The following is a 24,249-nucleotide window of genomic DNA, read 5'->3' as shown; positions in this document are numbered from 1 at the left end:
TAGTCATATAAAAAGCTATTAAAGTTTGTAAAACTATTTTAATTCTACACTTGATTCTTCCTATTTATACATATATATGAATAGTAAAATTAACCATAAAATTGGATCAAGCCGAAATTGTGCTTAGAAGATTTTTCTAACTAGACTACTGGCAATATCGCTTTTGTGAAAATCTAAGTTAAAATTAAAAGTTTTATGAACATAATTAAACAAAATCAAAATTTATTATGAATTAAATTAAAATTTTTATAAATTATAAAAATTTATGCTTAATTTTAATGAAGCTACTATTTTGGTTAATTTGTATTATCTACTAAACCGAAATCAAAATCTATTTTATAAACAAATTGCAAATATTGAATAATTCTATTAGTAACTATTCTTTTATAGGCTAATTAACAACCAATTAAAAAAACATTTAGTTAATATGTGATTCTAAGTCCCTATACTTCTTCATATACTTGGAATTTAGCCTCTTAATTTTATTTTAAAAAATATAATTCCTGTATTTTTCAGATTTGAAAATATATATCCAATCGTTAACATCATTAAAATTCTTCTGTTAAATTTAAGTTTAGTACAACGCTATTTTCTGTTACATGGTTGTCAATTAAGTATTTTCTTATTTCGAAATGTCACATCAATGAAATTAACAGAAGAATTTTAATGATATTAGTAATTAGACTTAAATTTTGAAATCCATAAAATAGAAAAATTAAATTAAAAAAAAACAGAAAAACTAAATTTCAAATCTATAAAAGTAGATCAACTTAGAGGATATTTTAAACAAAGCATTTCCATTTGTCTCAGGCTATTGTTTAGGGTTACTAATGTTGCTGGTCTTCTTTAAATCTTCGAATGCTCGAATGGTGTCTGCATCAAACCCACCTGCGAACTGAAATTACAGCAAATCATTATAGATCGATAATAAATAAATAAAAATTGAGATAAAAAGAATTTACATTTGAACAGATTATGTTTTTTTTAATAATTTATAATTTTAATTAAATATTGTTGAATTTATTAAATCGGAAATTGATAGTCTAATTGGTTTGATCACATGTTTGATTCTTAAGATACTAATTTTTACAGATTAAATGTATCGGATGTGCTCAAACCATGGCCCAAATTTTACATTGGTCCTAAACTTCAAAACGTTTTGATTGAGTTAATTCTCAAAGTATTAATATTATATCAATTAGGTTCTTTTGGTAATTCGTTAGCTTGAGCGTTAAATTATAGCTCCGATATGATGTGAAAGCATATTTAAAGCTCTTCTAAATTTTGGCACAATTTTCATTTATCTTTTAAGCACATTAGATCTAAACTGTTTATGTGTAATGTAGGGACAAGCAGGCCTTGCTCCCCTCCCTCAAATGAGAAAATTCCCCTTTAAACCCTTTCGAATTTGTAAAGTTATAAGTTAATATATGGTAAAATTACACATGGACTTCTAAAAATGATAAAATTATGGTTTACTCCTTACAAAAATAATGATAAAAATTACATTTTAGCTCTTAAAATTTTATAATTTAATTTTGCTCTCCAAAAAAAAAAGGTTCTAGTTTTGCCCTTGGCGATAAGTACACATATATTTACAATATCGATTTATATATTTTAAATATGCATCATGATAGATCTAATTAGCATTTTCCTTCTAAATTTACTGCTAAGTTGACAGAAATACTTGGTTGATGCAATACTGATACTTTTATGAATGTTTTGAAGTTTATGGACTAATTTAGAATTAGGGTAATATTTTGTGGATGTTTGATGCAATTAAGCCCTTTTTTTAAAGACGAAATGAAGGGTTACCTGGTGAACTCTGTATGCAAATCGAACTCCTTGAAGCAAGAGATTGTTTACTTGAGAGCATTCATTGGATTGCAGTTCTTTAGCTGTCCTTTTCATGTATTCTTGGGCTAGCTTCAATGAGCTGAATTTCATCTGCAAAAATTTGCAGCCAAAATCATGGATTGTTTTTGGTGTATTATATCTTCGCTGGATATGTTGATCTAAATTCCAACTCGACAACTCAAACTCAAATTAAATAGTATTATGAAATTATCTAAATAAGTAATCGGACTACAATTGTTAAACCAGGGATGAAGATAGGAATTTTATGGTGAGGGACCGGGGTAAAATTAAAAAAAAAAAGGGATAAAGCTGAAAATTTTTGTTTTAAATTAGTCTAAATTGAATAAATAATTATTTGTAGGGGCCAAAAATGCATTCTTTTCATCTAGCCAAAGCTAAGAGGGATCAAAATTGAGCTCTTCATTTTAAGAGGGACTAAAAAGGGAATTATACCATATAATCAAGGTGGGGACAAAGCTCTAGCCCCTTCCCTGTATCAAACTTGAAATGATATAACCTAAAAGACCCAACCAACAAACTCTAACCATTCAAATCTAAAATGATTTAAATAAGTAACTTAAAATTATCTAAACTCGACCTTCAAGCTAGAGTGATAAAATCTAAAATGAGCTAAGATTAGTAAACTTAAATGATTTAAACTCAAAACCAACCAAAACCCAAAATGATCCAAAAATTTTAAGACTTGAATTGGTTGACCTAAAAACATCTTCAACGGATGAATTGATATATCCACCCCCAGCATTATTTAGTTAAAGTGAGGCCAAAGCCCCTGTTCGCACATTAATATTATCTCCATAACAAACCTAAATGACCAAATTTAAAATGATTCTACTTAAAATATTCAATTGACAAACTTAAATAATCTAAACTCGAAATAATTTAAATAAAAATCTAAAATAATTTAAACTCAACTATTAAATCCAGAGAAGAGAACCCAAAATGATATAACTTCAAAACTCTAACTCACAAACCCTAAACTATTACATGCTCAATTAACATGAAGTTTTAGCCTTTGGTTAGCAAGGTTAGTTTCATAAAGTTGATGATCCCTTTCAATGCACTCTTTAGTTGAATATTAGGTAAAATGAGAAAAAAATATTGGTCAGTTTTTGAAATTAAAGTCATATAAAGTATAGGATGTACCAACCTGACCAATAAAACCTGTATCCAACATCCATTCCCATGGGATCTGCAATTCTCTGTATCTTTTCCCACTGCTTTCTCTTACCCTTTCTATGTTATTCACACTTTGTTCCAACCTGAAAAATTTTAGTCCAAAAACCAACCATCATGCATTAATTTATACCACTCGTTCAACATATCAAGTTATAGTAAGGAATCGGTCAAATTACGGTTCTGGTCCTTTTACTATGCTTGACTTTGAGATTTAGTCCTGTCACTTTATTTGTCTCATCTACATTTTGTAAGTGATAAAGCAACCTACAAATGAATTTGGTAACTTTTTTCAAATTTATTCTTAAACATTTTCTTGTTTCACTTTAGTCCCAGATCTAGGTAGCTTTTCCCAATTTGGTCCTTAAACTTGAATTTATTATGGTGTGATGACATGACACCCTCTTAGAGTATCATGCCATCACCTAAGTTTTTTTTTTTGAAAAAGTTTCATAAAATCTAAAAAAAAAAAGAGTAAAAATTATAGAAACTATAAAAGATTTTTTCTAAAAAGATCAATGTGATAATGTGGCATAATCTCATAATGCCATGTCATCAAGGTGAATAAAAAAAATTCAAGGACCAAAGTGTAGAATATCATCAAGTGTAGAGATTAAATATTGCTTTATCCTTTTTTTATAACATGGTTAGTTAGTCCAAAAAATCATTTGCCATTAAAGTACTAGTTGGACTAACTAATGATGTTATAAAAGTAGAGTGATCAAATTAGGTCAAATAAAAATAAATGGACTAAATACGAAAATCGAGTATGGTAGATGGACTAAAATCGAATTCAACCCAAGTAATTCAGTTTATACATGCTCGCCTGTCTTGCAATGCTTGCATCTTTTTAAGCTCTGAATTAAAAGACTCTTTGGGATTGACCTTAAACGACGTCACTTCAGCTTCAAGGTTCTTCAAGTCTCTGTAGCTAAAAGCAGCTTCTCTCATGGCGTCGGCTTTTCTCTCCGGCCAATGTGGGAAATGCTTCAGAACGGCCCTTTCATCAACAAGGGATGATAGCTCTCCATCTAACCATTTCACAAATCCTTCCACATCTGTTATGTCTTTGAACGTTGCAGATTGGACCTTTGAGATTAAGAAATTTATGAACTCCTTTTGTTTCTCCACGTCGGATTTGATCTGTTCCTCGATTGAAAAACATGCATAAGCCGGGAATTTCTTTTAGGGTTCGAGATAAAAATACAAAATTTCGAGGGTTGAAACTAGAAAACTTGTGTTAAAAAAGTTCAAATTGAGTTATTAATTTTTTTAGAGGAGTAAAAAATGCTATTTTTCCTTTTGATTAAAGGCTAAAATAGCTATACCTCAATTCTCATACTAGTCCTTAAAGTTTCTTTTTGTTAGAAATTATATCTAAACTATCAATTCTGTCACAATTTACCCCAAAACAATATCAACCAATTGAGATAAAATTGATAGTTTAAATATCATTGCTGACAAAAAAACCCCAGAGAATTGGGGTATGGTTCAAGGGTCAATTTACCAATAAAGCCAAAAGAAATGTGGGTTTTGAATTTGGAAGTGATGATGTATACTTACAGCTGAAACATATGTTGATCGGTTTTCGATTTCGCCAATCATGTTCCTAGTGAATGCAAGCAATGGGGTTGTTGTCATGTTGCTTTTGTTTTCCATGTTGGCATCTTTCCTCGTTAGAGAACGGTAAAGCTCCCCGACTTCGGGTACGCGCCGGACCGATCTCGAACCAGCTAACAACTTCGTTGGCAATGGTGGTGGTGCCGGTGCCAGTGCCGGGGTTTTAGCTTTGTTTTCATTCACTTCCTTTTGATGAGACCTTGATGATGGTGGTGGTGGTTTTGGTGCTTCCAATTGCCTATCTTTCCTCATAGCCAACTCGTGAAAACTCGGCTTCGGGTATCCATTTTCTGAATCCACAAAACCCGACGATCCCGTATTGCGGTCGTCAGGGTTACTATGCAACTTCTTCCAAAGCAATGATTTCCTCTCATTGTCATGTGCCTTAAGAGAACTGATTTGTGCTTTCAAACGACCCACCTCTTGTTTTAGTTCCTGGTTTTCCTTCATCAATGTCTCATTTGCAGCCACAGCAGCCTCCAATTGTTTCTTGAGACCCCCGGTGACGCCGACCGAGTGGTGGAGCTCCGTTTCATCGTCTTCGCGTGGCATTTTTTTTCAGATTTCATCAAAGGATGATGAGAGAATATATGGATGTTCTTTTTGCAATAATCTTTCTCACCTTTTATATCTATATATTATTTTATTACTTCTGAAGCAAGCTATATAATATGCTTAGTTGCACTTTACCTAAGCCTGATGAGTGGAACACTTTACAAAATGCCCCATTCTGTGCTTTGCTATTTGCAATTTTATATATTGTATATACAAGAAGAGATGGTATGAAACTGTAATTTTATGTTACTATTATTTCTTTTTAATATAAGAATTACAAATCAATTTTTTTATCTTGATTTTTAGTTTTTTTCTCCTAAAAAAAATTAAATCTAATTAAAAATGTTAAAAATTAAGAAAAAAATCTAATTTAATTATTCTATTGAAATGAGATAAAAATATCGTGAAATCACGGTTTAATATAATCCCAACTATACAGAAAGAGTGTAGCAAAGAGATTTGGTTGAGCTTTGCTGGCACCAAAATTTAAGTGGCTACTGCTTTGTAGGTGTCCTTTACAAGCCATGTTAGGTGCACCATTAAATTCTGGTCAAATTTTACCTCTCCTACTGTTTAATTCATTATAATCCGTACAGATTATTTTGAAATTTGTTTATTTTCGATTTTGGTCCATCTATTATGGTAAAAATCTGTGATATATTCCCTATACTTTAATTCAGTACTTTTACTTTTATAATATTTTTAGTTAGTCCAAACTATTGACACCATTAACTATTCCTATTAAAGTTGTTTATTCGTTTTTCAAAATAATTACACATGAAAAGAGTATTTGTATTGTGGCATGATAACTCGGGTTCAATCCCTAACAACCTTATTCTTACCCCTAATTATAAAAAAGCTAATGAAATTATAAAAATATTAATATTAAATTATGATAAATTAAAGTGTATGGACTAAATCTCAAATTTTTAATAAAAAAAAGAATAAAATCTCAATTTCACCTTTATTTTTCAACATAGTTTACTTGGGAAAGTAGATATTTTAGCAAACATATTATGCCATGTTTTAAACGTTAGTATGGGTATGGCCTAAAGCTAGGATTTAGGATTTGTGAGACAAGAGAACTCAAATGGTTAAATTGATTAGATCACTAATTTTCGATTGGATTATCGATTCAACGATGATTGAATAAATAATTAAAAATTTATAAATTGTTTTAACAGTCAATATCTTATTTTAATTTTTAAGTTTTTTACTAGTTCCAATTGATTAATTCAAAAATCAATTTAATCCTTTTTTAAATTGATTCTCGATCCAATCAGTTTAACAGGATTGATTGCAAATTGCCAACTTCCATTTCTAGAGCTTTCCCTTCAAACCCTTAATCATCCAAGTGTTAGCCTTCAATTGGAACATTGGAAATCCATAGGTCCAAGATCTTTAGCTACTTACTATTTGTAAAGTTCATTGTTTACATTGAGCTGCAATTGGCTGGAGTTTGCTTGATTCTCAAGGGTAAAAAAGGGGGTGAATCAATGAAGGACGGTGAAGGATGCTGACAGTGCAAAATTAAAGAAAGTGTTGATTATTACAGCTTACCAGAATAAGTTCTTTTGTCTTTTAACATAGTTACTATATTTTTTGTCAAATTTTATTATTAGTCCTTATACTATGTATAAATTATACCCTAATTTTGCAAAATTTTGAAAAAGCTTTAGTCTTTAACCAAACGGTTATAGGTAAATACAATGAGTCAAATTTTGCAGTTGATCTAGTTAATTGTGGATGCAATCCATTGTTCTCCGATTTGATAATTTTTAGTTTCTATGCTTTTCGAATTTTAAAATTTCAATCTTAATCCAAATGACAACCTTTAAACCGATTAACTAAAATAATATCCTTTTTCTCTGTAAGTATTACGTGGAAATAGTAAGTTGCCATGATATTGTACGTGTGATAATATGTTTGCCACATAAAATTTTAAAAATAGACCCAAAATTGAGATTTCGAAATTTAAAAGATACAATAACAAAAAATGATTAAATTAAAGTACATGAATTAAATCCATAAGTGATGCATACAACTGCCTCTGTATTGCTTTTAGAGAGAGAAAAAAGAAGTTGGGTCTATGAGGATTTGTTCTCACAGATCTTAACTTTGTTGGGTTTTTTTGCTAGATATTTAAAAACATGGTTAATCTCTATAATTTTCAATGAAGTCCTTATTGTTACTTATATAAATATAAAGGCTATAATTATTGAGGTAGAGGAAATAGAAATTATGTGAAATGGCAAGGTTTTGTTTTCGGGGGTAGTTGAATCTCTTTATTCTCCTCTAAGCTTTTTTCTAAGGGTAATTTATATGTTAGGTGTTTAAACTTAACATCAATTTTCATTTATGTTATAATCTTTTGATTTAATTAAATTATAGCATCGAACTAGATGTTGGTTATATTGACAAGGCTTAGATCCAGATACTTTGAGCACACAGGTTCGAGCTTTATCATGTATATAACTTATTTGTAGATTCTCATCTAGGTTGTGCTTGTAAAGATTTGTTTAAGTTAATTGTTTAGTATAATGCTTATAATGTATGATTTTGATTGAAACGGGTGATATAAGTCATAACTTTAATAATATAAGTGCAATATGTAATTTAATTGAATTCAAGGTTGGTGACTTAAATGAAAATTGATGCTAAATTAAGTGACCTAAAATATAAATTACCCTTTATGAAAACTTGAATTTGCTGCATGACTTGGGGGTTAATATTTCAGATGCTATATAAAGAAAAAGAAACACACCCAAGAGGCATGCAATAGCTGGCATAAGACTTGAAAGATATTGTAGGTCAGCTTTACTTTCAGGAATGCCCTAAATTTCCACAGGGTCCATGCTTCCCATCACCATCTTTAGGTCATAAATTAGTTCCCTAAAGACCAGGGAAACTTGTTGAACTATGGCATATAACAAGGGGAATATGAGACAACTTGCAACATGCCATCTAGATGTGTCATCAAATCAATTCAGATTTTAAAAAGTTTTTAAAATATTTCGATTAAAATTGATTTTGGATTCAAATTATTTCGAGTTTGAATCATTCAAGTTTGCTTTTTTAGATAGGATCATTTTAAGAGATTTATTCAACTCGTTTCAAGTTCAAATGAATTTGAGTTTGGATTTGTTCGAATTCAAGTTGGATGAATTCAAGTTATTGGCTTGATTAAATCAAATTTGGGTTCTAATTGATTGGGTTAATTTTGGGTAAACTACATTATTAGTCGCTAAATTATGGGTAAGTTTTTTGTTTTGGTCACTTAACTAAAAGAAGTAGCAATTTGGTCACTGAACTATTCAAAATTTTTCATTTAAGTCATTGGATTGTTAATTTTTATGCTATATAGCTTTCTGTGTTTGCACTGCCTACTCCAATCGAAAGCTCTCTTCCCCATTCTCTTTTATGGTTTAGTTTTTTTTCATAAAACATCTTTGGACGTCACGAATCTACAAACCAAAATTTAAACAACTTTTTTCTCCGATCTTTGACGCTAATTGCCAGATCGATTTGGATTTAAGATATATTCTTCTACTTGTTGATGGGTACTAATCCACCGTACCAATGTTGAATGACTGTTGGAACTTAAAAAAAAAACTTAACAGCCCAGTGACTTAAATAAAAACTCTTGAATAGTTCAATGACTTAAATGAAAACTTTCGAATAGATCATGGGCCAAATTGTAACTTTTTTTAGTTAAGTGACTAAAATAAAAATTAGTAATATTTTAGTGACTAGTGATATAATACCCTAAATTTTTTGGGATCAAATTATTTTAAGCTATTCTAATTATGTTGAGTTTGGTTCAATTAGGGTTCGTATTAGATGGGTTGAGATTATTAACTTTTTATAATAAAATCAAGTTAATTGAGTAAGGTTTTCAGTTAAGATCAAAATCTATATGTATATTACAACGCTATTCCCACTAATTCAATTTACAATATATATATATAACAAAGCTGAATGGACAATTAGAAGATTACTCATAAAGATGTATTGAATGTATATGCATAATTTTATAGGTACTTAAGCTTGTAAGAATACTTGCATCATAGACCAGATTATGACATAAATCTTACTTTAGTTACAAGACTTAAATCAATAGTATAACTTAGGATGCTGATTGATCTTTTTCAAGCATGCACTATGCTAAGGTAACAGGGAAAACTATTCAAACATTTCCAACTTCAAATTGAAGAAACTTCAGATCCTTTTTCATAATAATATTTTATGTTGTCAAAACCGGCATTCTCTTGTGATCGATAACTGCTTGCCGAAGCGCACGATTCTCGTACCTGTAATGCTCGAGGGAGAAGCAAAGCTGCCTTATAGCTTCTCGTTTCTCTTCATCTCGCTCGAGTATCATGGTTCTTTGCTGCTCAATTTCATCCTCAAGTTCCTTGCCTTTCGATAGCAACTCATCCACCAATCTGTGTGCTCCTTCGGCTTCAGCAATTACCTTCACATGTTCCATATGTAAGTGGTGTAGATGCTTCTTCATTCGAACAATCCGATCTTCCCTCGAATTAACCTTGGCCTTGAGTGAAATGATATAACCCTTAAGCTCATCTCTCTCTGATTTTACAAACTCAAGGTTATCATGTAAAACTTCAATGCAATCACTTCTCTTAGCAATCTCCAGTTTCAACACTTCAATTTCACTTTGAAGACTCTCCTCTGATTCTCTTTTTTCATTCGCAGTTTTTCGGATCTCCTCCCCCAAAGAGTGGCCACATGATTCCCATCCTCTCCGCCGTTCTTCGGACGATCTTGACATTTCAGCATTGGTATTAGCTTTTTTGGGAAAATTCTTCTGCTCTGCATCGGATACGGCTTTCTTTAAATGATGAATCTCGTGATCCCTGTCTGATAAACTATTCTTTGCCATAGCAAGTCTTTCCTGCAGCTTGGAGACCTTTTGTTTCTCCGTATCCAGTTTCGTTTTCCATGTCATTATCTCCCTTTGAGCCGTATCGATTTGACCCTGAAAATCTTGAATTTTATCATCAAGCTGCTTCTTTTCAATTTTCAAAGTAGCGATTTCTTTCTCGGAACCCTCTAGCATTTCTTTAGCAATTCTCAACTCTTCCAACAATGCCTCCATCTTGCTATCTTCATGTTCATTTTCTTTCTCCAATGCACCAATCTTGTTTTGAAGTCCTAATGCCGTGTTCGCTGTTTTTGTTCGCTCTTCGTGTTCTCTAATTCTAGCAAGAAGATCAGTGTTCTCTTCCTCTAGCATCAGTAGCTTCTCTTTCGCTTCGTGGAGCTCAATCTCCAATAAAACCATATGCCCACTCACCTCTTGATCATCCTCATTCCCTGATATAACCGAGTGAATATTTGTCGATGAATCCTCAGATTCCGATTCAGAATCTGTTGGAGAAGATGGCTTATCTCCTTTCGGACGCACATCAGAACTGCTCCCACCAGCTGCTAGTTGGTGGGATTTACGACGTCTTGGCCTTTGATCAGGGGAGGTACAAATAGAGGGAAGATCAGAGCTGACGTCGGAGATGCCGGAATCCTGAGATTGAAGGTCCGACAGAATATTCTTCCTCCACTCTGCTGTCAGAAGATCATGACGCTCCGCCAAAGAACGATACATGCGGTAGAACCCCTCAACCTGAGATACAAGTTCTGGCCTCTTCTGATAATACATCTCGGCCTTTTTCGCAAAGGAGTCCCCGTCTTCTTCAATCAGCTTCAGCATATGTTTGACTCTACGGTCCATTTCTGTAGTCAGCAATCTTACTGTTATTTTTTCTCCTTCCACATTTAAGCAATTCAAATCATTTCAGAAACAAAATCCTTCATGTGGGTACAAACAAAATCAGTGTTTTGGCTAATATCATACTACCGCGCTTTTATCTTGTATTAACATTTGCTTCTTTAAGAACATAAACAACGTCATCACTTTAACCTTAGCAAGATCACCACCATCATAATATATATATATGTATGTATCATATATAGCAGCATCTTACTCACCCTCGAGATTTTCTGCAAGCCACTTTGAGTTCTTGGGGCTACTGTGGCTATCCCACCACCATGAATGTGACTTTCTGGATTCTATTCTCTTCATACTTCTAGTTAGCTGAGCCTAGAAAGAGAAGAAAACAAAATTATGCAACCAGTAGAGATCTTCACTGTACAATGATAATGAGAACTCGAGACTGTTATTTTTCTTCCTGGGGCGGTATTTCTAGGATACATTGCCTACAAATTTGTTCGTTTTTTTTTCTTTTGCATGTGCGCACGTGTGTTAGCCATGGCAGTGCTTAGTTCGTTGTGGTTGATTTCGACAGTTACTTGGCAAGCAAGGCAACTATGCATCAAGTGACTGATTACAACTGACTGCATCAAGTGTTGCCTTCGGATTTCTATTTCGTCCAGAATACAAACAGATACTGTATTGATTATTCCTATCAAAATGCTTATGTTGTTTACTTTAGTCACTAGAATTGATGAGCAAATACCGAAATTTATCTCTAGGTTAATAGCCTAAAAGCAGAGGAAACTATGCATAAACCTCAATTAGAAAATGAAGCACAAGGTAAAAGAATATTGATCATACAAAACCAACCCGGTTTGATAGTAAAAACTCAACAACTCGAACTCGCGCAACCAAAACAAACAAAAAAACAAGAGATCAAAACCCAAAATTATTTGAACCTAAGATGACCTTATTTGAAAAACTCTAATGACAAATTGCTCCAACTGATTCAGTACAGATTAAAATGATTCAAAAATGACCCGAACCCCCTCATTTCATATTTAATAGAAAAATCTAGATTTAGATCAAGGAAGGGATTGATTTCTTACCGAAGATTTTGCCATTCTTTTAAAAAATGACTGGAATTGAAATGATGATGAATCAGGTACAAAATATCTGTGTTCAAAGAAATAGTGCAAATACCAGCTGTATAATTCCCCGTCTATTCATCAACCCTACATCAATTATTGAATCAAATGCTCCAAATGATTGTGATTATGATACATTTTGTGTGCATAAAAACAGGGTATCCCCGACCATGAACTTTTGTTCTTCTTGGGTGAGGCCACTATCGCCTCATGGTCAGGTGGGTTCAAACGGTTAATCGAATGGAACCGAATTAATATTAACTGAAATTTTTAATAAAAAAAGTAACTAAACCAAAATTTTTTGGTTAATTCAATCGGTTAACCAAATAAACCGAAATTTATATGTTATGTTTTTGTAGTTAAAACAAGTATAAAAGATATATGTTTTTTCATGATGTTCATTTGACCAAACTATCCGAATTAGTAATAGCCTAATACTTATAATATATAATATTATTTATTAAGTTCGGTTAATTCGGTTAATTACTCGATTTCGAATCGAATTAACCGTTAACCAAAATTCTAAAAAACCTTTATATGACCTCCAACCAAACTAGATCAATTAACCTACTGATTGGATCGATTAATTCGATTTTATCCGAAATTTGAACACTCCTAGTTATGGTAATTAAACGATTGATTGAATTGATTTCTTTCAACTTTTAAATCAAATAAGAAGATTTTTTAAAAGTTTTGAAATTAAAAATAGAGAATTAAAATTCAAAAACACGAAAAATAACAAATCCAAAAAAAAAAGAGACAAATTTTAGGAAGGGGAATGGCTAAGAAGAAGAAAATCAAAATCAGAGAGAACAAAATGTATTCGATGGAAATGAATATAAACATGGCGAATAATATGATGAAAATGGCAGCCCAAATCTAAAACATCACGTAATGATCCTCGATTTCAAGAACCAAGAAAAAGTATTTTCTCGCTGAGGAATAAGAAAAATTATATATATATATATAAAAGAAGATTTGTAGGATAAAAAGACTTACAGAGACACGAAGAGGCTTTGAATAGCTACCTGTTTTGGCGGTTGAAGATTTTGGTGTTTTCTTTTTTCTTTACAATGAGGAGGCTTGTGTTTTTTGGCTGTGTGAGGATTAAAAGAGAGATTGTGGAGCTGTGTAAAGAGTGTGTACTAATAGAAAGATTGGGGAAAGGCCAGCTCACATGCCCAATGCAACTAATCTCATTTTTCTATATTAAGACTTTCTGGCCGATTTTAGAACGTATAATTTCAACAACAAAAACCGTCTACTTTAAACTTCAACAAGATAGCATTGAGGTCTGATGACGTCTGGAAGAGGAATGTAGATTAACTGGTCGAGCCTTCCAGGCCGTAACAGTGGCAGGTCGAGAATGTCGGGTCTGTTAGTCGATAAGGTTGATAATCTTTTTTGGCTGACATGCCATCCATTTCCGTTAGAAGTTGGTTTAGAACCCTATCAGCTGCTCCACCTGCATCCCCAACACTTCTTCCTCTCTGCACCAATTACATAATGTCATCAAACGAGGTACAAATATCCCCAAAACATATGCATATAAGATACAAGTCATTGATGGAGCAGATAAAAGACCTGTGTAGCAATAGAATCGAGGTGCTGACTGTCGGGCCTTGTCAAATACTTCTCTAACATTGCCTTCGTTCTCACCGAACCACATGGTGAGCAGTTCAGGGCCTTTGACACCGATGAAGTTTGCTTGGCATTCATTTGCAATAGCCTTTGCGAAGAGAATTTTACCTCATCCGGGAGGACCGTAGAAAAGGACCCCTTTTGAAGGTGACATATCGAATTTCTCAAACTTCTCTGGGTGCTCCACTGGATATTGCACCGTCTGCCACAACAAAAAGAAACACACAAACACAAGTTTTGGCGACAAGCTTGAAAACAAATTAAGAAATAGTTAAGGCTACAAAGTGATGAAATAATGATAAATACCTCTTGAAGTTCTCGTTTAACCTTCTCAAGGCCTCCAATCTCCTCCTAGCTCACATTAGGCACTTCAACCACCTGAGTCACCAAATCAAGCACCCAGTTTAACACAGTTGAGAATGACAGTTCAAAGGAAAGTAAATCACTTATGTTTCACGTAGAGCAGAGGGATTGCTAGTTCCATGGGTAGTTTGGAAATGCTCGTTTGTAACCGCCATTAAGTATGTCCGCATCAATGGAATCATCCTCCAAGTCAATCACATCCATCTTCTCTCTGATGCATTGCAGCGCAGCTTCTGTGCATAAAGCAGCAAGGTCGGCACCGACATTACCTTGAGTGTCTTTTGCAATCCGTTCTAGATCAACCTCATCGGAAAGCTTCATGTTCTTGGTATGGATGCGAAGCACTTCAAGACAACCGACTTCATCCGGAACACCAATGTCTATCTCCTTATCAAACCAGCCGATTCTTCTCAAAGCAGGATCAATGCTATTTGGACAATTAGTAGCTCCAATAACAATCACATGAGCCATTGATTTCAATCCATCCATGAGAGTCAAAAGCTATGAAACGATCCTCCACTCGACTTACCATTGGTCTTCTCACGCTTAGGAGCAATCGAATCAATCTCATCCATAAAGATAGATGGAGCATTCTTCTCAGCTTCTTCAAAAGCCTTCCTAAGGTTGCTTCCACTCTCTCCCGCCAATTTTGGACAAATTTCCGGTCCATTAATACAAAAGAAGAAAGCTCCGGTCTCATTAGCAACAACTCTGCCTATTAATGTCTTGCCTGAACCCGGAGGACCGTAAAACAGAATCCTTTAGGTGGCTTAACACCGATTGATTTGAAAAGTTGAGGATGCCTTAATGGCAATTCCACCAACTCACGAATCTGAGCCATTTGCTTCCTAATGCCACCCACATAATCATAACCAACTTCATCCAACCTATCCTCATCTTCTCTTCTAATAGGTTCCCCCTCGCAAAAAATTTCGGTATCTGCGGCAACGACATAATACTCTGTCGGGTTAGTTTTTATAACCATAAACTCGACCATCTTCATCTATAATACCCCTCACCCATCCTGATGTACGGTATAAATGAGAGGTGCTACCAGAGTTTTAACATAACAAATACTTTTGATTTATTTAAGAAATTTTAAACTTTTTCAAAACAAAGTTAAAAAATCTTAGTGTCCATTTGAATGAAAAGAATTTAGTAATTTGCAAAATATAAAAATGTTGTTTAATTCGTTGAAAGTTACTCAAATCCTTAAAAAAGATTTTTAAAAAATTAAGTAATACCATCGTCAAGTTGCCGCTTAGGCGGTCAAATTTTTCGCCTATATGGTATTGGAATTTAAGTTACAATTCGATTTTTCAAATATTACTCAAAAATAAATATTTATGTCCATGTCAAAATTCTCATATCATAACAAACATTATAGATACATAACATCCTTTAATGAGGGGTAATGTGAAGCTCCCAAGTTCAAACCTTAAAACTTTTTGTCGAATCCTTTACCTACGTGTTTTAAACCACTAATGTGTTAAACTCATACTCAACTTACCTTGTCTCATGGAACAGTTTACTCATAATAAAGACTTATTGTTTTCATTACCAATTAACTCTATCATTAACACTATTAAAGACATAATTTAAGTACCAATTTACGTATTCCTTATATTCAGTTTTTATTTTGAGCAATTAAATTAACTTCATCTACTTAAATTCATATGTCTTTATTATTAACTTACTTTTAACATGGCCTATTGTAATGTCATCCTTAATCCCTTGGAGTTCATTTCATGCTTGAATTTTATAATCTCTTATAAATTTGCTTATGGCCTCTAAATTTCCTTATAAAATACATATTCCATTCATTACTCACACACTTTTCATTTTATTTCTTTCTATCGTGTTTGATAAATTTTAGATCTATGCCCACTGTAATCCTAGTAAAATAAGACTTGGACATTATGGGACTATATGAGCCCAATGGTCAACAATAAATGCTCGACCAAAGGTATCATAACAGAACTCCAGAAAACATATCACACAACTTCGAATCTCATATATCACCAGTACAGAACTCCGATGAAAATCATATACCTATTACCCTAATTGGCATGCCAATTATATCCTAACCTTTCTACCAAGCTTACATGGGCGTAGAAATGATTTAGATAAAATTTCACACCTCTGCATGATTCACTATTACTAATAAAATTCCATTAACTAATTTCTACGTAATAATTTAGAGCATTTATATTCACATATCGCACATTTTACATTAATTATTTGTATATATTCATATACTCCATACAAATCATCACTTATTATTTCACAAAGTGACATTCACATTTTATATTTTGATGAATTCAATTATGTTTACATTTCAATATGGTTTTTCATAAAAAATTCTATAAGCACCCAATCACCTCTCTACTTGAAGTTACCATAACGTTTTATAATATATCTCATTAACCAATTTCTTCTTATTACACAAGTTTATGCTTTAGTTTTTCCTCTCTTTTATGCACAAATCATATAATTTTCTAGGGTTTATTATTTTATTATTATTATTTGGTTATGGGCTTAAAATAGATAGAATAAAAGGAAAATTAAGAAGAAAAAAAACTAATGAACAACTACGGCAAAGGGAAAATAGGAAAGTGAGGCCGAGTGGTTGACATTATTCTTCTAGGGTTTATTACCATTAGTATTATGGGCTTAAAATACATAGATGGGCTTAAATGTATTTTATGGATTTGCAGTCAGGTCCAACTTTCTTGTTAAGTTTATTTTTTTAAAGTGTTTTTTTTAATTATTATTATTATTATTTTATATTATTAGAGAATGAATTGATTAGATTGGTGGTTGGATCGATTGGACCGATCAAACCAGACATCGATGGTTTGATCAGTTCTGAAAACATTGGTCTCTATGTTTTTCGAATTGGCACATTGCATTCAGAGGGAGAGACGATTTCGAACTTTGGAGGAAATATTGTTAAAAAGGATAGTCACAAATCTTGAAAGTTGATTACAAAATAGATACGAAGAATACAAAAAAAAAAGAAATTCTTTTGATAAGGGTTGAAATTTCAAAATTTGAAAAGTACAAAGATTAAAAATGAGTAAATTAAAGTATAAAAATTAAATTCACAATTTTCATAAAGTACAGGGACTAATAACATAATTTAAATTTTATTTAAAGGATGAAAATGACAAGAAATATATTTGAAAACTTCCATGATATAGAAATTAATAAATTGTACCTAGCAGAAAAAGAAATTAATAATTTTCATTTTCAATGCAAATGTGATCATAGGAAACCTCCATTCCGCGTACCTTTCTTCCCCCTAATTTTATTCTAGAAGCCTCAACATGGAGACAAATATATAATTATCAACAAAGTCCTCATTCTTATCATTTTTGTTTTTTTATACAATACTTAGAATTATCTATAATCCCTCCTGAATCCCTAAATAGAAGGATAACGTGCTTCAGCGTACTCGAACCCAACCAATGCCAATCGACAATTTTACCATTTAATTGAGTCATCTATAATGGGGTTATATTTGTCTCTGTCCTATACCCTCTTTAATCCTACTACAGTTTTTCTTTTCAGAAAGTATGCTGTGAATCTTCCAAAAGAAAGAAAAAACATGGCAAATTCGTGGGAAGCTTCGAATGGAGAATGAGAATCCAAACCAAGGAAGGAATCTAGCATAACATCCTAAGAACTTGTCGGATTAGTTTGTGGTTTCACATTTGAAACTTTTCCATGTCGCTTGTTGACAAAATTTATAATCGTGTAGGAGAGACTGTGAAGAGCAAAGATATCTAAATTTCTAGAAAAAAGTGTTGGACGACTTCTTGGTAGCTGACCATATGACCTTGAAAAGATTTTAGAGAATCAAATTGGGTCATTTTCTTTCTTTCTTTCTTTATTTTGTTAATCTTTCATTACAATTGTTTCTTATCAACCTAAGTTATCTTAATGGATAAGAATATATAAATGCCAATTGATGCTTTTTTTTAATCAATTGTGAAATTTTAAATTGAAGGGTTAACTCAATTGTGCTAAACTTTTGGTCAAAATTCAAATTGGTTTTCTAACTTTTCTGATCATTCTCTTACTAGCCTTCTATTAAATGTTAGGTTGAATCTGATGTGTATAAAAATATTTATTACTCTATACATGATTAAGAAAATAACTCATGTCAAATTCGAACTGATAGTTAAACTTATTGAGTGATCTCATTGAAACGTATTGGGAATTGACCTGTATAAACAATGAAAAAAAGGAATCGAGAAAATTTGGCACACAAATTTACGTGAAAAAACTCATCCAATGAAGAGGATAAAAAATCACGGAGAAAAGAAGACTTCACTAATGAGCAAATAATCAAAAAGTACAAGATGGAGAAATTTAAATCAAACTCTAACCCCGAAAACAAAGCTCTTTATCTAAAATACAAAATTTCTTTAAAGCTTTCTCTTAATTTTCTCTCTAATGTTGTATTATGACGATGAAGATGTTATTCAAGGGTTACTACAGCCCCTTTATTATAGGCTAAGATTAGAGTTCTAATTAGACTAAAATATCACTAGTATAATCAGAATTTTACTGGCAAAATTAAGTCTAATTACGCAGCTGTTTTGAGATAGAATTCGTCGCGTCGTCACAACGTCATGGGTCGCATCGTTGGGACGTCATCCGTTGTCGTGACATCCCGTGTTGCATTGTTAGGACGTCGTCTCTATTTTGTCTTCACTTTGAACTTCTTTGCGTCATTGCGACATCGCATGATTCTTGATCACAACGCCGCCTTTGCTTTGATTTTGGTTTAACCAAAAAATACAAGTCACGCTCTATAGAACGATACTTTAGTTTAAAGATAAGATTAGATTTTTTTTAAAGTTTAAAAATATACGATGGAATTATATTATAAGAAAAGAATTAACAAATATAAATAATTTCAAAATAATATACTAAAACACATCATATTAATACATATGAATGCTAAAACAAAATGGAAAAATTGACAACCTTGATTAATAGAACCAAAGGATAAGGATCTGTAAAATGCAATTGATATTTATTTTGTTATGAAATTGAAGTAATGGAGTTTGTGTTATATCCCACACACCAACTTGTGCGTTGAACAGATGACATCTTTTAGGCGTCTTTCTCAATGACCAAAAAGGAGCCGTCAATACAACACTAACCCTGAATCCCTACTACCTTTAGCTCTAATAATAAATACACTAGGAGACAAATGATAGAGGATTTTGATGCATATAAGATTTTTTAAGTCTTACACGTCATCCTAAATATCCTAGAAATATAAACACGGTTTGAATTCCATGATGTCTTTTATGGACATGGAGATTGAAGCTCATTGAATTTGGTGGATGTGAGTTTCAACATCTTTAAATTCGTAAAGGTTATGTATTAGTTATCACTACAACGGTTTATGGGTCGGGCCACCCGGTCCGGCTCGAAGACTCACCGAAATATGAGAGGGTTTGGATAAAAATATAGGTTCGAAAAATGGACTTAGATTAAAAATAAGGTCCGTTTAAAAAAGGGTCGAGCCTTGAGTAAGGCATTTTTGGCCAAAGTCTTGCCCGAATTCACTAAAGAACAATTTTTTTTGTTTATTATTATTAATATTATTATTGTTATTATTATTTTGTTTTTAATATTATTTTCTTATTATTTTCTCCCTATTTTGCTACCATTTTACTATTATGTTGTTATTATTTGGATATTGTATAAAACTTATTTTATTGTTAATTTTGTTATTATTTTAGATGCATTTGCTTATTAAGTTGTATCTATCTTAATGTTATTTAAGTATACATATTTTTTAAAATTTATTTTCAATTTGTTGGGAAATATTTATTTTAATATTTTTAGTATTTTTGATGTATTATATATTTTAAAATTATATAAAAAATAATATAAAAATTAATATGGCCGAGTCAGGCTCGGGTTTTAACATTTTTATTTGAGTTGGGCTTGGGAAAAATTTTAGGCCCATTTTTCGGGCTGGGACGGGCCTGGGTCCAGTAAATGGGCCTAAATTTTTAGTTGAGCCCGAACCGAACCCGAGCTGACCTGGCTCATGCACACCTCTAGTTATCACTAATTTGAGTCCTAGACAGGATCTAGATTATCAACCTATGATTTGAATAGGTCTCACCAGAAGATTGGGTTTAAGACGAACCGCGAAAGGACAACAATGTGAGTTCGCATATGCCTAAGGAGCTCGCAGAAAGGATAAGCTCGCCGATCCAGCTCGCCACAGTCTCAGTTCGCATATACCCAAGGAGTTCGCAGTCACCCAGACACATGTCCAGCAAATATGAAGCCCACTTAGAACGTCAGCCCCAGGAACAGAAATGACCGCGTGTTCCATAGACACGTATCTAGCAAGCCTGAAGCTCACAGAGAATGTCAATACTAAGGATAGAGAATGTCAGTATTAGAGGCAGTAGAATTAAGACAAAATAGTGGGGGTCCTATCATAAGCTGTAATAACATTTGTAACATGTATACATACTCGAATACTCCCATAAATAACATACCAGAAAATATTACTCAACAGTAATGATTTTTATTTTAAAATTTTTTAGAATTGGTAAGTTTATAACTAGCTTAAGTATGGTATGAAAAAGGTATTTATTAGTTTAGTATTAATTTAGTTGATCGCAACAATTTGGAAACTGATTGATTTCAGGTTGTAGCCGAGATTGGATTCGAGGTTGGACCAAAAAGAATGGTGGAGGTAAAGGATAAAAGTAATGAAGGAAGAAAGAAGTAATTTAAAAACATCAATAAAATATATAGGAATAATTTGAAATCACACAAAATTAATTGTAATAATAAATTACAAAATCTGCAGAATATCGACTTTCCCTTCTCCACCGCAAACTCCACCTTTTCCTTTTCTGGCCAACAACGACGGCTTGAACCAGCCAAGAGATCGCACCGTTGGCCACCAAACGACGATTTTATCCCGCTAACACGCACGTATTTACCACACTGCCGCCAATTGGAAATTTCCAAATGCGTCCTCGTCAACTCCGGATATTCCGTACTTGTCCCTTCCTCGCAATTCACACGTGATTCACGAGCGTAACTCCTTACCGTCGCCCAACCGTCCGATTCCCAAATTGCCCCTCCATCATTCGCTAATTTACTGATCCTCTCCTTCGCCGACGATTCGAAATTCGCAGTTTTTTCGTCCTCTTCGAAATCCGACCCGGCGAAATCGAGAACGCAACGCGGAGATGATTCTCCTATCGTTTTCGGCGGCGATGCCGATGATATAAATGGATGCTGCAGCAGGTGATCGCAGCTCCACCTTCGATTTGGATCCCTTCTCAAACACTTCTCCACGAAATCCTTACCGAGTTTGGATAACTGAGCCGGCAACTCGGGGAGTTCCTCCGAGTAAGCAATTCGACGTAGCGAGTCGAAATCGTGATCCTCCCAAGCTGGCTTCCCGGTGATCATCTCGACGACGGTGCATCCTAGTGACCAAATATCGCTCTCCGGCCCTCGATACTCGCCGCGAACCACCTCTGGCGCCATCCATAGAGGGCTTCCACGTGGCTTAATGAGCGACCTTCCCTTTTTTATCTCAATCGCCGAGCCGAAATCCGCGAGCTTTACGGAACTGGAATCCGATCCAAGCAAAACATTTTTTCCTTTCACATCACAGTGTACAATGCCTTCGTCGTGCACGTACTTCAAACCCGAAATCAAGCACCGCGTGTGCCACCGCAAAAGCCTCTCGTCCACGTCAGCAGCCCGCCGCTTAACAATCTCCACGTCAGCAACGGTGCCGCCCGGCAAATACTCCACGTGAAGATTACGGAAAGATTTCGCCGGAGAGACGTCATCGCCGAGGTACTTAACGACGTAAGGAGAGGAAAGCGAACGGAGGATCCGAATTTCATTCTCCAAAGACTCCAACTGGCTGGGAAGACACGTTGCTAAGTCGACGGACTTGACCGCGGAAACGGCGCCGTTGAGTTCGTTGATCGCTAAGCTAACGGTACCAAAGGAGCCTTTGCCTATACACTTGCCTCGTGTCCATGAAGTTTTCTGGGTATGGCTCTGTTTCTCCATTTTCGAAACTCAAATTTTTATTTTCTTCTTTATGGTTCTCTGTTTTTTCGAGGGCCCAAATGCGGGTATTTATAGCCGAGTAAACTAGAATGATTTTGAGTCCTACATGGAATTTATAGATAGATAAATGGGAAAACTGTTTGATTATGTCACTTTGTTATTATATTATTATTTTAGGAACTGGGCATGTGTTTTGACATATCAACAATAGTGGGAACTGGGAAGAGTAGACGATGATTCTGGCTTTTATCCTTATCCCACACCCAATTCTACTTCATCTAACCCCTTGTTTTAGTTGGGGATTATGGGTGCTTTTGCTTTTGATTATTAAGTTTGCTGAGTAATTTTTCGTGTCTCTCATTTAAAGAAATATTTGGGTATTTATGTTCATGATTTAATTTTATTATTCGTGGACTTGACCGTATTATTCATAAGATTGACATTCTGAACAGGTTTTGGGCATGTTAAACATGTGTACCGTTCTGGGTTGCCTGCTAGATCTCGCGGCCTCCTACATGCGAATTCCTTGGGTATATGCAAGTTGGGATTGCGAACTCTTCTTGGCTTGCGCGAGCTGATATCGCGAACTCCCCTGGTTGTCCTTTCGCTGTATGCCTCACGTATATCCATCTAGTGGGGTCTAGCCGGGTAGCGGGTAGGCGACTCGAATCTTATCCAGATTTCGGGTTAGTGATCATTGATGTATAATAAAATAATTTAATTTCGAAATAAAATTAAAATGTTGATACAAGGTTCACATGATAATGTCGAGAGTTGCAGGAGCAAGTTTATAGAGCAAAGAGTGGTAGAAATGTCTTTAATCCTCCTTATATAAGCGGAGTGTTTGGTGTCAAAATTTCCCCGAATTCATGAGTAGTAGTTCTATTAGGTAGAGAGTTATGGGTTGTCTTGCCAAAATATAATCTAACCTTTCTAGGATACGATGGACTATGTTGTTGGTAGCTAGTGGCAACGTCTTTTGTAATGTGTGTTGGGACATAATGAATGTGACACGGACCTCAATAGGATCTTGGTGATAATTCTTAGTTGAGAGAGCATGCTTTTAGGCTTTGTTTGATAGAGAAAAAAAATCGAAAAAATGAAAAATTAAATGGCTGGAAAGTGAAAAGATGGAAAACATAAATTTACTTTCCATAGGTGATGTTTGGTAGGAAAGATGGAAAAATTGTAAGGAAAAAAATAATTTTCTTTCAATTACTTGATAGACTTGAGAAATGAATAAAAAAAATAAAACATTTGAAAAATGTATAATCTTAAACCAGCATACACTTCTCGTTTGTTTTTTCTCTTTTCATCATTCAAATTTGGAAGGATTATTTTTTATATATTAAAATGGAAAATAATAATCTTTCTTTCAAGTGTACTTAAAATTTATTTTCTTTCTACCTTTCCACTCACTATTTTCATCTTTTCATTTTTTCACCTAATTAAATACACACTTAAGGTTGAAATGATTATTTTGGGTGTCTTAACTCAAGTAATGATTATGTACAAAGTAGTAATATTTATGGTTAAAAAATGTTGAATTGTTAGTTTAATGAAAAAATTTTAAGTCTTAGGGTCTGTTTGATTGAGAGTAAAATATTTTCCGTAAAATGATTTCTGGAAAATGTTTTACTTTTCTGTAAAATGATTTACTGAAAAATATTTTCTGGTGTTTGATTGAATCTGTGTAAAATATTTTCTGCTGCTTGGTAGATTTTTTGAAAATATTTTTCGGAAAAGTTGTTTTTACATATATTAATTTATATTAATAAATTTTTATATTTTAAATTATTTTTACATATATTGCAATGATTTATTTATAATAATAATCAATTATTAAGCTACAATATTAATCGTTATAAATTGAAAAAAACTAATATCAAATAAATTATTTGTAATTGTGTTAAAAAAACAAGTATTGAATAATTAAAAAAACAAGTTACTGAAAAATCGATAAACAGAAGCAGTTTTTTACCGGAAATGAAGGAAGGAATGAAGGAGGCGATAAAGAGGAGAGCACGGAAAATGTCTTATGGAAATTGA

General features: G+C 33.4%; 3 protein-coding genes and 1 pseudogene across 6 annotated transcripts; all 4 read right to left on the bottom strand.

Moving 5' to 3' along the window:
• Positions 1-314: 314 nt before the first annotated feature.
• Positions 315-5,399, bottom strand: LOC107927025 (protein CHUP1, chloroplastic). Its single transcript, XM_016857991.2, has 5 exons — positions 4,615-5,399; positions 3,878-4,194; positions 3,026-3,137; positions 1,816-1,947; positions 315-895 (listed from the first exon to the last, which is right to left on the bottom strand). The coding sequence occupies exons 1-5, from the start codon at positions 5,221-5,223 to the stop codon at positions 812-814; spliced, it is 1,254 nt and encodes a 417-aa protein (XP_016713480.1). The 5' UTR covers positions 5,224-5,399; the 3' UTR covers positions 315-811.
• Positions 5,400-9,235: 3,836 nt separating this feature from the next.
• Positions 9,236-13,242, bottom strand: LOC107927039 (protein NETWORKED 4B). Of its 4 annotated transcripts, none has more exons than XM_041090409.1 (4): positions 13,105-13,242; positions 12,067-12,192; positions 11,233-11,344; positions 9,236-10,977 (listed from the first exon to the last, which is right to left on the bottom strand). In XM_041090409.1, exons 2-4 carry the CDS (start codon positions 12,079-12,081, stop codon positions 9,470-9,472), a joined length of 1,635 nt encoding a protein of 544 aa, XP_040946343.1. In that variant the 5' UTR covers positions 12,082-12,192; positions 13,105-13,242; the 3' UTR covers positions 9,236-9,469. The 4 variants fall into 4 exon arrangements, with proteins under 4 accessions (XP_040946343.1, XP_040946344.1, XP_016713498.1 ...); XM_041090410.1 differs by having other exon boundaries at positions 12,067-12,179; positions 13,105-13,206; XM_016858009.2 differs by having other exon boundaries at positions 12,067-12,133; positions 13,105-13,205.
• A 129-nt stretch (positions 13,243-13,371) lies between these two features.
• Positions 13,372-15,112, bottom strand: LOC107927070 (cell division cycle protein 48 homolog; annotated as a pseudogene).
• Positions 15,113-20,728: 5,616 nt separating this feature from the next.
• LOC107927033 (mitogen-activated protein kinase kinase kinase 18) lies at positions 20,729-22,284 on the bottom strand. The gene has a single exon (XM_016858000.2). It carries the CDS (start codon positions 22,198-22,200, stop codon positions 20,800-20,802), a length of 1,401 nt encoding a protein of 466 aa, XP_016713489.2. The 5' UTR covers positions 22,201-22,284; the 3' UTR covers positions 20,729-20,799.
• Between the last annotated feature and the right edge of the window lie 1,965 nt (positions 22,285-24,249).

Source organism: Gossypium hirsutum, chromosome D03 (assembly GCF_007990345.1).
Source record: "Gossypium hirsutum isolate 1008001.06 chromosome D03, Gossypium_hirsutum_v2.1, whole genome shotgun sequence".
Taxonomy (NCBI): domain Eukaryota; kingdom Viridiplantae; phylum Streptophyta; class Magnoliopsida; order Malvales; family Malvaceae; genus Gossypium; species Gossypium hirsutum.
Note: the sequence above shows the minus strand (reverse complement) of the source record. Positions and strands in the feature narration are given on the sequence as shown.